This window comes from Gnatocerus cornutus, chromosome 5 (genome assembly GCF_029298725.1).
Source record: "Gnatocerus cornutus isolate USDA-ARS CGAHR chromosome 5, icGnaCorn1.1, whole genome shotgun sequence".
Classification (NCBI taxonomy): domain Eukaryota; kingdom Metazoa; phylum Arthropoda; class Insecta; order Coleoptera; family Tenebrionidae; genus Gnatocerus; species Gnatocerus cornutus.
Genome location: NC_142237.1, coordinates 12,400,798 through 12,414,781, shown reverse-complemented (window position 1 = coordinate 12,414,781; position 13,984 = coordinate 12,400,798). Strand labels below are relative to the sequence as shown.

The following is a 13,984-nucleotide window of genomic DNA, read 5'->3' as shown; positions in this document are numbered from 1 at the left end:
GCACGTTATCAGTGACGTCATTGTTAGGTACACAGCGCGCCCATCATTTTTCAAATCCGTCGAAACGTCTCTTATAAATCACGTCACTTCTTGCGTGTCCTAAAACTGGAGGCTCGTAATCTTTTTAAGAAAGGTCAAATGTTGTTCCATTTCAATTAACGTAATCATTTGTGGAGTCCGTGCTAACCTCGTACTTCCATTCTGTGTCGTTGTGGTAGTTAACACTCTTTTTATGAATTTTCTGTCAGTGCTAAAACAAGGATGACTCAGATGTTAGGTAACGCGTCTTGAGCCGCTGTAATCGGAGGAGTGACGTCATCCGCGGGAAGCTCGGAGGATTCATTTCATCCCCTGATCAAGGGGGAGAATGTTAACCTGTTTAAAGCGTCACTTCGCCGAAGGAATGCACAAGAGATTTTATTACATATTTGCAAAGAAGCGGAGGTGCAAAATCCGCTGTTGACGTCAAGGAAGAATTACTGTCGATAACGGAAAATAAAATCGTGTTATTGGAACGAAAACGAAGAATCGCCATGGAGTTATCGCCGTACAAACAAAAGCAAAGAGTGGCCTTCGGTGGTTTCATTTTCGTACAATTAAATAATTGAAATTGACATTGCATCAAAGTTGAATCAAGAACTGGAAAAATCAAGGCCGCTTGTGAAATTACAAGTGAACCAATTAAATTAAGAAGATTCACTATTGGGACCTTGATCGATTGCTTTTCTAGTAGGCCTTGCTTTTTTTTTGTTGGTAACTGGTGTGTAGTGACATTTCACTATTAGGATCAAGTCAACAATGACATTATTGTGATCGAGATCCAGTCGGCTCTATTTTAAAAGTAAGGTTGTCATTTTTTTGGCGTTTGTAGTTTGGTGTCATTGTTTTAATGACAGATTCAGACGAGAACATGACGTCATTCAACGCAACATCCGCACAGAGATAATTTGCGGTAATCAAATGACTGAATGATGAATGGAACGTCTATTTTTCAAATCTCGCGGCAAAAATACTTTTTTTTTTGGTTTACAGTTCGGGCAAACAGTGCCACTAATCAATCTTTTGATTTTAAAAGTGCTGATTAGATCAAGTTGGTGCTTCTATGGTATTTCGATTTTTCCACATTTCTCTACGGATCTGGTCTAGTAGCCTTTGCAATTTTTGACGTGTTGCTCAGGTCAGGTCTGCTATCAATCGGTTGACATTTGAGGACTGGCAGCAATGACATAATTCCATTATTAACCTCAAAATATTTAAAATTGAAATAAAGAGCTATTAAGTAGTGTGAGCAGCACTTTCTTTCTGTCGTTTTTTTCATGCAAAAATGTTTTACGGTTGGTTTAAATTCCAAATTTTCTCCAAGGTCACAAATTTTTATCGTGTGAGTCGGTCCGGTTGCAAATGTTGCAATGGTGGCCTCATGTGAATCAGGTTTTGGGGTACAAAAGACGATCGCGCACGTGTCGAAATTTTATTTGTTTCTTGCCGTTTAAGAACTTTTCATGTCAAATTCTGGAGGAACAGTGATGCCAATCTTGTTATCTTAAAATGCCCAAAGTTTATTTATCAAGATTCCAACCTCCTGTTGCGTATGTTGTAATAGTGGCCCTATGTGAATCAGGTTTTTGGGTACAAAAGACGATTATGCACGTTCTGTCAATGTAACGTGTCGAAATTTAATTTGTTTCTTGCCGTTTATGCATTTTTCATGTCAAAGTTGGCAACTGTCAAATTCTGGGGGAACAGTGATACCATCATTGTCGTCTTAAAATTACCAAAGTTAATTCATAAAAAAAAACAACGTTGAATAAAAAAATAACTGTCAAAAGCGACACTTGTAACCTAAACTGACTCCATTATTATACATTACACTTCGGAGCAATAAATTCTGGACAGCATTTTGCCACTTCGCAAATAAATCAAACTTTACGGTCATTTTAATTGACATTTATTTCTGAATTTTGGAATTATTTATTTAAATCGAAAGTAACGTAAATATGTCATCAATTTGACGTAAAATTACAGGTAAATCACAAAAAAAAATGCTGTCCATAATTTATTGTGCGCAACCGTACAATTTGAAGTGAAAATAACGAATTTTGTGTCTATGACTGTACAAAATCCCCACAATTCAGTGCCTCTTTGACAGTTCGTCGTCATGATGACAATTCGACGTGGTCATGACAGTAGCGATAACAGGGCGACCAACATTTAAACTTAATTCAATGCAGATAACGTCGCTTGATATTAGTAATGATTAAAGTGTTCTTTAAACTTTTCGGTAGAATGTGTCATAAATAGATCAATTTTTGAACTGATAGCACAATTTTGTTCATTCGTGGTCAAGAGCTTTCATACTTATGAGAGAAATTTAATTAGGCAACAGGTGGTAGTTTGAAAAGCTGACTTTATACGCTTATTTATACATTAGAAGTTCAACTATTGTAGCATCGCCGTCGGTGAAGTTTTCTTGGTAATCCCACGTGCGATAAGCAAAGCGTTTGGTCTCTTATCACTCTTCATTTTACAATATTGTTGATTCAGAGATATTTTAAGGTGAAGTTATCAGATATTAACAGTCGTTTTGATAGAACGATCGGGAAAGAAGTTCGTTTTATTTAACGTTGGGGTCGTCGGAAATGTAAAGAAGGTCACTGCGGTAGCACATGCCCATTGAAGGCTCAAGACCTCAAGTATTGTAGAGTCGGCTATGACGCTGGTAGAAGGAAGAAGGTCTCGCCTGTCAAATCCCAAAGACTTGTCATTCCTGTTGTCAGTAGTGTGAAAGAAGTGTCCAAAAGGTCGAAGTGTAAGTCTTTATTCGTAGACGTTCGCGTGTTCTTGATGGAACGTATTATTTCGATTGTGTATATTTAGTAATTTTGTTAGTCATTTCCCGTCAGAAGAGTTGTTTTCACCCAAAGAATTTTAGCGCGTCTGCCAAATATTTAGATATTGTGCAAAAAGCGTTTATTTTATGTCTCCGCAAGATCCAGCAGAGGTCAACGCTTCCTTTTGATAACGTTATCGGCGTCTGCAGAACTGCTCCCGTAATGACTAACAATCACCTGTCATTAGTCATGAAGGAGCTGCGAGTCAGAAACAAAATATCCCTGCGTCATGGTGGAAATCGTTATCGTCCTATCTCGCCAACTCCTCCTGTATCGATCCGAAGAAATTTGACCCTCAAAGAGGACTTTTTACGATTTCATTAAACCTATTCATGGGTATTAAAGGGCGTGGTGCATCTCAAATCAGGCCACTCATTCGTCTTCATTATTTACGATGAAAGGTAAAGTTTAGGTCGTCCGTCATCGATCCGTCATTCCAATCGAATTTTCGCGGCGACACAAACCAGATGCTCCAACACATGACAAAGACTTAATCACCGGAAAATCTTCCATTTCCCGGGAATAGTTCGGCGTGACGTCACCGCCGCGTTGGCACGGACCATCGCCAACCTCCTCAAGAGCGCCGAAGACTATTTAAAGCGGCGGTTGCGTCACCGCGATATTAATACTGTAATGGCGCAAGAAGCTGCGGAACTCCTTAGCCAACCCACGTGGTTGGTTATCTTTGCTTTTCGTCCAAGACGCCGAAGGTCGCTCCGGGGGCGCTATCGAGGGACTCGTGACGCGAATTTGCCGGTTTCGCTTTCGATGGAATCGTGGCGTGGCCTCCGGCGGTTGCATAACTGTCCAAGGCCGTTCTTCATGGCACAGTTTCGGCCGGCGTTCGTCTCCAGGTACCGAATTCCTCCGATAAGAGATAAGGCCGCATGACGACGGTTCTTGAAACTGCGTTGTTCGACTGTTATTTATGGCGGAGGCGCAGTTGCGCGCGCTTCTCGCTTGTTTTTCGGTCGCGTTCTTGAAGATGAGGCGCGTAAAGAGTGGCCAAAGTTACTCCTGCTATTAGGAGAGCAGAACTGGCGCGGAGGTGGCGTGACGCACGATCGTTTGTTTCGCTGCCAACGTGACTTGCGCCTTGCGCGCACAAGAGGCCCTTTCGACTGTTTCGAACCGGCCCACTTGATCGTGATAAATTCGCACAGTTGGCGATGACTAACCAATTAAGGTTTCTGGGTCTTGTGAATCTCGCCAAGGTTGTCGCAAAGACGAACATCTTTTCGATTTCTGGAAGGTTCGGGGGCTTCCTGGTTGTTTTTTTTGTCCAACAAAGAGCGACTGTCTCTTTTTAGATAGGGAGAGGAGGCATCTGGCGTGGAAAAATGCTATTTTGAGCCGGAGGAACCACTTGGTTGCTGAAGTTATCGCATTTTGCAACCAAGGTCGCCCGTTGCTGTGCACTTTTCCAACCTATTAAAAAAATAACAATGGATGGAAACAATGTGGCCATTTCGAATATTGCACGGATAATATCCTGCGTTATCGACGTGGTTTCACGTTTTTATGGAGCACTATGGGATTGTCCCAACTTTTCACAGAGGTCAGTGGTGGAGGAGAAACACTTTCGCCGGAATTTACCGTAAATAACGTTGTAAAGTTGTTGATCATATTTTTTACATCTTGGTTTGTTTACGCATATAAAACGCACATTTAACCTCCAAGCAAATTCACGCCGTTAAACCGCAGTCGCGTGATTCTTTATTTCACTGGATCTTCGGGTTCAACGTTTCAAAAGGCGCGCCTAAAGCTGCTAATTTTCATTGTGCCAGGTCTAGGGATTTTTTCGAATCTAGAGGCTTTTTTTCAATTTTTGAACAAATCTAGGGGAATCTACTGTTTAACTATACGTCATTTTTCCTGTAGAGCAATTTTAAAATCCGCAGGATTTGGAAGGATAACTTAGATTCCTGTAGTGGAGACGCGTCAATTTTGATTAACAGATGACTCCACAAGCAACTGTCAAGTTTTTACTTATCGCAAAATATGATGAAAAATATAAAATTTGGCAAATTGACAGTTTTTGCTGTGCTGAACGACCAATCACAAGCCGCATTTTAAATTTGGCGCTTACAAAACTTTTCTGCGGGATTTTTTAGGTTACAATTTAGGGATAATAAAAATTTTGACCTGGCAACACTGCTTGGTTCTGATGGTTAATCTAAAGACTCCCTGGGTCTATGTAAGAGACTTTCTTATGATCAGTATTACTTAATAACGTCGTTTAATGACTTGCAATTAAAATGAGAGAACTATTACTTAGAATGAATGGCAAGGTTTTATAATACTTATATCATCTACAGTATGAGTACTCAAAATCCGTAGCCAAATTTAGTGAGTTCAGTCCTGGGCAATTGAGACTTGATCATTTTTACAGTCGGTTTAGGTTCCAAGTGTCCACTTGGACAGTATTTTGTTATTTAAGGTTGGAATCTTGAGGAATTAATTTTCGAAATTTCAAGATATAGTATATCGGGAGATCTTGACAGTTGGCATATAGGTTGGCAGCAAATTATGCGGCGAAATACACTAAAAACACGCGAACTGGATTGACAGTAAGTGAGCATTTTTTGTTATTTAAAATTTTGCACGTACATTTTTTATCACGCAGATCTAGTGACTTTTCTGTCATTCAATCTTTCACTGTACGAACTATAACATGGTTGGCGTCATGATTCCACCAGAATTTGACATTTGACATAAAAATCTGTACATCAAACTTACGTAATTAATTAGTGCGAGTCCAAGTGACAGAATTTACACGATCGTCTTTTGTACCCCAAAACAACATCGCCACTGCAACATTTGCAACAGAACCGAATTACACGATGAAAATTTTAAAATTTGTGACCTTGGGTGAACGTTTGCAACCTAAACCACTGTATGCATCTTGGCCATGACATTGACCTTGGTTCATTGCAACCGACATTCAACTTCGAAAACAGTTCCCGATTGTATATACTTTGTTATTTTTAATATGACAAGGTTGGTATCCCCATCACCCCAGAAATCACCCGAAATTTTGTGGCCACGACTGTGTTTAACTTTCAAATTGACAGAAGGGCTCGAAATTTCGGTACCATCTGCACTATTTGATTGAAATCAGGTGTACAACATGAACTCTGGATAAAAATCCTTCAGTTGATGAATTTGTAAGTGGAGCTTATCTGCTCCAAATCTAAATAGACGGGCAGCGTTTAAGATGATCGCGCTATTAAAAGAGCACTTTTTAGTAGAAAAAATGGATTAGCTGTGAATGGAGGGGCGACTTAAAGAGGTTTTCATGTTCTCGTTTATGGTAGTTATTTCCTGCGGAAATGAAATTGAAAAAAATGAATGAAGTACTGCTGATATTGAACGTTAGATAAAAAGGTTGGTAGTATTGACAATACTGGTGACAGGTGGTTTCTTTTATTGACGCAATCATGTTTCTAGTTAATAGATTAGATTAAGAGACTCTTCTGTGGAAACTAGGATGTTGCTCAAAAAACGCTTTAGGTTGAGCAAACTTCCAAATTTGTTTTAACACGTTGTTTATATCTTCTCCCCGTTTGTTAGTTAGGTGTAATTAATAATTATAGGCAAAGGTCGACCAATTGCAGATTGACGTAGTTTAATGGTAGTCTTTGCGCGAGCGGTTTCTTTCGAGCAAATTCTGGTTGGTTGTCGGCGATAAGAACGTTTGCGAGGTCTTTATTTACCATAGAAAACGCAAATATTTAAGTCGGTTCTCGGGGGACCTTGAAGCCCGCCGTGCCACGCTGCCACTGGTGTATATCTGGGCCAAGTATGTCTTCGCAACCGAAAAGTAGTCATTTCGATTTCGGTGTATCTGCTTCGTAAATCTTCCGCGAGGAGTTCGCAACACGTGTCCGTGGGTGTTTTCTGGTAGATGGCACGGCGCAGGCTTCGCGCGTCCTCGTCCTAATTATGTGCATGACGGAGTCGTCGATGACGCTTGTTTACCCGTTCGCGCTGAGGTAAAGAGGGTCAAGGAGGCGAAGAACCGGAGGACCTCCGTATCGATCGGCGCCGCAGTAACCGAATGGTCTTGTTGCAGGTGCACGGGCTAGCATGTCCGTGCCGTCGATGGTACATCGATCAGAGTCCCCGACAGTGCGCAGCGGCGACGCCATCTTCGACGACCCGGTCGACGACAAGGACCTGCCCGAGTGCAAAGTGAAGAGAAACTACTCTTGCAGCACGTGCGACTTCTTCACGCAGAACCCGCGCCACTACCTCTACCACCTGCGCGATGTGCACGAGGAGAAAGTGAGGATCTACGAGTGCCCCAATTGTCTCTACGCCTCCAAGCACTTCCAGAAGCTCCTCCGCCACGCCAAGATGGTACACGGCGACCGCGCCGGCGAAGAAGCGCCGCGCGCCGCCACGCCGCCCTCCGACGACGAAGAGTTCCGCTGCTCGCTGTGCGCGTTCAGCACCAGGTCGCGCGCGCACCTGGAGCGCCACGAACGCCAAGAGCACATCAAGACCAAGTTCTTCCGGTGCACCAAGTGCACCTACGCGACGCACATGAAGGCGCGCTTCACCAAGCACGTCAAGTACCACTCGATGCCGATGATCAAGTGCGACATGTGCGACTTCCGCACTCCGTACAAGTGGAACCTGGACCGCCACTGCAAGAACCACAACGGACGAGGAGCGTTCCGCTGTTCGGCGTGCAATTTCACCGCCGATATCAAACAGAGTCTGACAGTGCACGAAATGAACCACCACGTGCCCCCGGTGGGGCAGGCGGCGGGGTTAGGAGTGGGGCGCCGTCGCAACAAGGTCGGCGCCAGCGACGCCGCCGCCGCCGAAGACGCTGCGAGGCAGGAACAGGTGAGACACGAGCGGCGCGAGCGCAAAAATGACGCTTCTCGCACTCAAAACGAATAAAACCGCCAAATTTTCGGTTTCGGAAGTTTTTTAGTCAACGGGTGTGTTGTTGTTAAGTGAACACCGACGCGAAATTCGCCAACACAAGGTAATTTTTACTTTCTTATTTTAAGACGTCCGAAGTTTGCCACACTGTTCATTACTTTGTAACAACCTTAAACTTTAACCGAAATTCCAAAAAGTACTTTTTTAAGCGCTCGTTCAATTTGTCGCGGAATATTGATTGACGTTCTGTGTTTTCCAATAAAATGTCGCGGTGACAAGTTATTTATAATGTAGTTGGTTAACTAATAAATACCGCGCGCGGACAACTGTACCGTGGATTATTACAAATAGTTTTCCTTTGTTTGAAGTCGCCTGAAAATGAAAGTCTGAATAAAATTTGGGACACAATTGTTTACACTCCAAATTATATAGTCTATACAAGAACCTTCGAACAGCCACGAAAATTTCGTCTAATAGTTATGATCAACAAAACTAGATGATGGTGCTAAATTTATTACAACATATTGACTTGGCAGTGAAGGAGACAACAAATAAATGCTCACAGCTGGAAGAGTAAACTAATTTTAGTACATAATTATTACTTAACAAGCAGCATTTTTCTACTAATTGGATAAAATTTAAACTGAGGTCATTTCTGCATTAATTTCACATCAGAAAAGAATTGTTTTGCGGACAGAGAAGTTGTTTGTCGCCGTCACGACGATCAAACTGTGCTTCTTTCGTAGCTAGTTCGTTTTCAAGGTCGGCGATATCCAAGACATTTGATCCTAGAGTGCCACCATCCATATCCGATTTTTTATCCTGAAATATAATTTATGTTACTCAACTTCAGTTCAATAAGTTTTCGCTCGCAACTGTATCAGTTGACATCACGAGTGTCTTAGATTGGTGCACGTCTTTTGTTATGTCATGTAATTTGACTTTGTTTTGAGAAAATCCCACAGTCCGGTTGGTTTAGGTTGACAATGTCCGCTCAAGGTCACAATTTTCGTCTAACTTCTGTCGATGGGAATTAATTACCGTTTTTAAACACACTTTAAGGGCTTGCACTAATTAATTATGTAGTTTGTACGGCAATTTTCTTGTTAAAATTAACAAATGTCAAATTCTGGGGGAAAAGTGATGTCAACCTTGTGAACTTAAAATTTCCAAAGTTAATTCTTCAAATAAGGAAATTTCTGTCGAAGTTTGCCCAATTTCAAGACAGAATTCTGGTGATCACCTCAAAACTGACAGTTGTCAAATTTGTCAGAATTTCAGTGGTCACTCGATGGATATTTATGATCCTTCCAGGCGGATATTTTTATTTACTTTGGGATTCACTCGGATTCCTGTGAAGCCATTCAACATTGTGGCATTTACATTCCAATTTTATGTATAATAGAAAAGTTTGTTTTTGTAATTGAAATTGGTAGATGCTCGGTGACGTACGTCGTTGATTGGTGACCGAAACGAAAATCTCTAATTTCCACATAACTTGTGACAATATTTAATGAAGGCTTTTCCAAATCCGTATTTTTCTCGTCGGACAGTTTTAGAGATCAAAACAACAAACTTCTCGGTTAAGAGGTCGTAAACCCGCAGCGCCCCCAGTGTGTCTTGGGCAATCTAGGATGTCAAAAATTGGGGTTTTCCCTTCCGGTCCGTCGTGCACCTCGCCGTGGCCTTATCGCTGTTGTATGCGAACGGTGCGCGATAACGCCACGCCGATCTTTGCCTTGGGCGTAGCGCGCTCGCGATAAACGGACTCAGTATTGTACGGGTCGCACGATGGTGTAGAGCCCAGCCAAGAGCGCCCACACTCCTGACTAATTCCGTATCTCTCGACGACAGGTACCACCACCACCGAGCGTCGAGACCGAAATAACCCAACCGAAGAAGCCCAAACCTTCGCACAGTCCCGAACAGGGCTCCTTCGGGCCGGATTTCATCAACCCAGATGACATCATTCACCACGCGAATGGCAACGTCTACATCAAGAACAAATGCAAGTTGTGCAACTTCAAGTCGGCATGGGCGTCGGAAATGACCCGCCACGAGCAGAAGGTGCACAACATCGTCCGGGAGACGTCCCCGAAGCCGAAGAAGCCCACCAGACCCATCCCGAACTTGATTCCCATCCCGGCGCAGACGTCGGTGTTGAAGCTGCCGAGGCATAAGAAGGGTGCGGAGGCGGAGGTGCAAGAACCGGAGATGAGCCAGCAGGATATCAACGCGATTTGCGCCAAGTCGGGCAATAGCGCGTTGAAGGACTTCGCGAAGTTGTTCAACAGCGAGGAGGTCTTCGAGAACTGCCAAGAGGAGAGCAAGTTTCCGGAGCTGATTCCGATGAAAACCGACAAGACGGAGGAGTTCAAGCAGAAGAATGCCTCGTTCTTCGATAAATTAAAAGAGAAGTTGATTACGAGTGAGGGGAGTACGTTGACTTGTCAGGTGTGCGGACACAAAAGTAAGTGTTTATCGGAGCACGTCAAGCACCAGCAGAAGTGCGGAAAAGAGAGTATCCTCCGACAGTCGTTCGCAGGGACTTTTGTCAGTTCTTCGCGCTGTCAGTACTGTCGCCAGCGGTGCAAATCAAGCGCCGGATTGATCACCCACCTCCAGGTGTGTCCGGAGGCGCTCAAAGCCGCCGCCGAAGCCACCCCAGAAGAGTCGGAAAACGAGCTGAAAATCGACGAGAGCCAATCCGAAGATGGTGAGAATAACAACAGACCCCACCCCATGGAGAACCGCGTCTTCGTGTGGAACAACATCGAAGTGCCGATGGACCTCGAAGTCGACGACTCCAAATACGAATACATGGAAGACCGGATCGACGACAACGTCTCCTTGGACCTTTCCCTCCGCACCCAATCCCCCGTCAGCGAGCGCAGCGAGAGCAGTTACGTGGGGCAGGACTACACCAACACCCACCTCTCCCCCATCGCCGAGAAGATTCCCACCCACGGCAACGACATCTCCGTCGCCCAACACAAAAGAGTGTTCAAGTGCCCGCATTGCTCCTTCTGGGCGTCCACAGCGTCGCGGTTCCACGTCCACATCGTCGGACACTTAAACAAAAAACCCTTCGAGTGTTCTCTATGCGCCTATCGCTCCAACTGGCGATGGGACATCACCAAACACATCAAACTCAAGTCGGTCCGCGATCCGGCCCACGAGAGTGCCAAAGTCCTGATGACCGACGAAACCGGCCGCCGCAACTACACGAAATACAACAAGTACCTGACCGAGATCCACGTCAGCGGCAACCAGAGCTTGGACACCAGCGGCGGCTCGGGCACCAGACCTAGGCACCACGACCGCAACTCTTCGCCGAGCCAAAACAAGGGTGATTTACCCAAACTGACGCGAGCGCCATCTACCAGCGATTTCAGTCCGTTGCTACGACCGCCGCCTCCGCTCAAGGCTGCCGATGGGAGTTTCTTCAAGGCCGACAAGAACAAGAGGGCCAACGCGGAGAACAAGAGGACCTTGTTCAAGTGCAAGAAGTGCAACTTCAGGTGAGTCGAAAAAGGGGAAATTTGTATTTTATGGTGACTTATTGCTAATTTATGGGCGAAATTTTGGGGTTTTGGTCGCTATCAGATTTCCAAATTCGACAAGGTGAACTTTTGTCTGAGGAATTAACAAAGAAACGGCGAAAAACTTTGCAATTACAAGCGTAAAGAATAATTAAGTTTGCATGGCGAATCTGGGAAGTGCTGATACGGGACTCGCAAAATTACAGTCGCGAACGTCGTTTTATTTTACATTTTGATAATTTGAGTGTAGTCCATCCTTTACTGTCAATTTGACGTGCAAATTTCAATTAATAGTGTCAAAAGTGACAGTAATCATTAAATACATAAAGGGTGCTTTACACTCGACTTTATATGACTGTAGTCAGAAAGGATCCTCATTAGTTAAACATTTCTGCAGTACTTTCGACGTATTTTTAAATACTTTGAATATCGTATTATTATTGTTATTACAGTAGCCATTATTTCCATTGTTTTGTCGTTATCGCAAACTTACAACTAACTATTTTTCATAAATAAACGTTAATATTGTAATGAGGCCTTAAAAAAATTGAAATATATTGTTTACTGACTCGATGGTGACTTAAATGAGCTTCTTTATGGTCACCTACTTTCGTCTCAAGGTTCTTAGCTGCCTTAAGCAGATACGGGCCCACGCCATCTACCGTCAGTCGTGGAACCACCAGTGCCTTTTAAAAAACTTCAAGGAAAATGAAGGAATTCGCATAATTATCCTCAAGTTGACGGAAGAAAATCGCTCCGATCAATCCGCGACATACGTGGTCGTTTGTGACAACCCACTGTAACATGTAATTTTGTCTTTTTCGCAGGGACGCCTCCCGCGACATCCTCCTGGCGCACGTGAAGGGTCACTACCCCCAAGGGTCGTCGGTGGGTCCGTCCTCCAGCAGCCCCTCCTCCGAGCTGAACGTTAGAGGTGCCAGCCCTGACAAAGACGAGGCAAGTGTTAGCACGTCAGCGAAAGGGAGCCAAGCGCCCTTCCGCTGCGGTCACTGCAACCAGGTATCAAATTGGAAGCATGTCATCCAGGTACTAACACCGCTTACTAACAAACTAACAGTTGCGTGTTCTGGGCCACCCTCTGGTTGAATTTACCGTGTTTTTTTTCTTGGCAGAAAGGGTGGCCGGGAGCAACGCATCGATTTGGCTGTTTTTTTTTTTCCTGCATGGTTACGTTTTCGACAAGAGATTAATTTCTCAAGGACAAGGCCTGTTTGCTTATTTATGGTTCTGAAAGATGACAAACTAACAATGGCTATTGTTTCGATCGTTTGGCGATTGTTGATTAAAAAGTCTAATTGTGATGGTTGGTGTTTAAAATTTCAAACGTTTGAAGGGATGCCAACTTAACGAATGGGATTCACTGCCATTAACTATTCAATATCGGCTTGCGGCTTTCGATAATTTAATCTTTTATTAGTTTAGTTTATCATTATTTATTCATGAGAATAAGAACTCGGAAGCAAACAGTTTCGTCAATTTCAACCAAATCATTTTTTACTTTCATTAATAGAATAATTATAGAGGGATGGTACAAGGTAGAAACTCGGCCCTATTTGTAGCTCTCTTCTCTTCATTCTAGTTTTAGTTTAATTATGTACGACTTTGTGATTTCCATTCCGTTTTTCGTGTTTACTAAATGCCCCACAATTACATGTAAACCGTAAAGTTTCCTCGACACGTTTTGCACCATAAAAATCACATTTGCTCACAATCGCACGCTGAATAACTTTTTTTATCAAGCACTTGTTTCGAACAACACGTAAACATGTGTAAAACCAATGGCTAAATAAGAGGGAACTCACATTTTTTTAAGGTAATTTGGTTCAAAAAAATTTCTTTTTTTAACTTGGCGACACTCGTCTTGTGGTGTGTTTTATTACCACTAAACTGCCGGTATTTGCCCACTTATTGTAGTTCCAAGAGGTTAAAACATTTAATCAACATAATTTGTAATTGAGCTAAGCATTAGAATTGCGAAGTCACGTCTGTTCTATAATCATAAAAATTTTAATGTCAAATTTAGTTGGTTTGTTTAACAATTTATGTACGAAATTATTTAAAAATGCAACAACTCGACGCTTTCATTTAAATTTCAAATTTCGCGGCTTCAATTTTTGAGGTGACCACATTTATTTTTTTTTTTATTACTAAAAAAAATTACTAACACTCACTTGACAGTATCGTACATAACTTTACATTTTAGTCAGTGTGACGTTTATTTTCCCACATTTTCCCACATTGATTGCCGGGGTGGCACATGGGCGTAGAATCAACCGGGGTCAGGGGGCATAATTTCGTGTGTCGGTAACAGAAAACAGCGAACGAGTGCTATGTGCCCCTGCCACTGCCCCCAAGGAAGCTGTCATAAATCTGTCGTCCGTCAAATTTAATTTTAATTTTTTTTTGATTTGACAAATTGCGACTGTCGGAAGTTATTTTAGCCGTTTTCGTCGTTATTCTGGTGCAAGACAAAACTTTCGGTGACTTTTATCTCTGGGAAAAGTGCAATTTTTTCAATTTGTGACACCCAAAAATTTCAACGCCGCCTTTAGTTAGGTAATATTTAAAAGTAGTGTTCATAAAACAGGTTTTTAGTTCCGAGGACAACCTTTCGAATAATCTGTTCAATTC

General features: G+C 42.9%; 1 protein-coding gene across 1 annotated transcript in view; it reads left to right on the top strand.

Annotated features, from left to right (window-relative positions):
* LOC148174643 (uncharacterized) overlaps window positions 1-13,984 on the top strand; it is a 35,648-nt gene that overhangs the window by 18,198 nt on the left and 3,466 nt on the right. Inside the window, 3 exon segments of the mRNA XM_088037995.1 lie at window positions 6,967-7,748; window positions 9,645-11,311; window positions 12,160-12,379. Coding sequence (XP_087894121.1) covers window positions 6,981-7,748; window positions 9,645-11,311; window positions 12,160-12,379 — 2,655 coding nt within the window. The 5' untranslated portion in view covers window positions 6,967-6,980.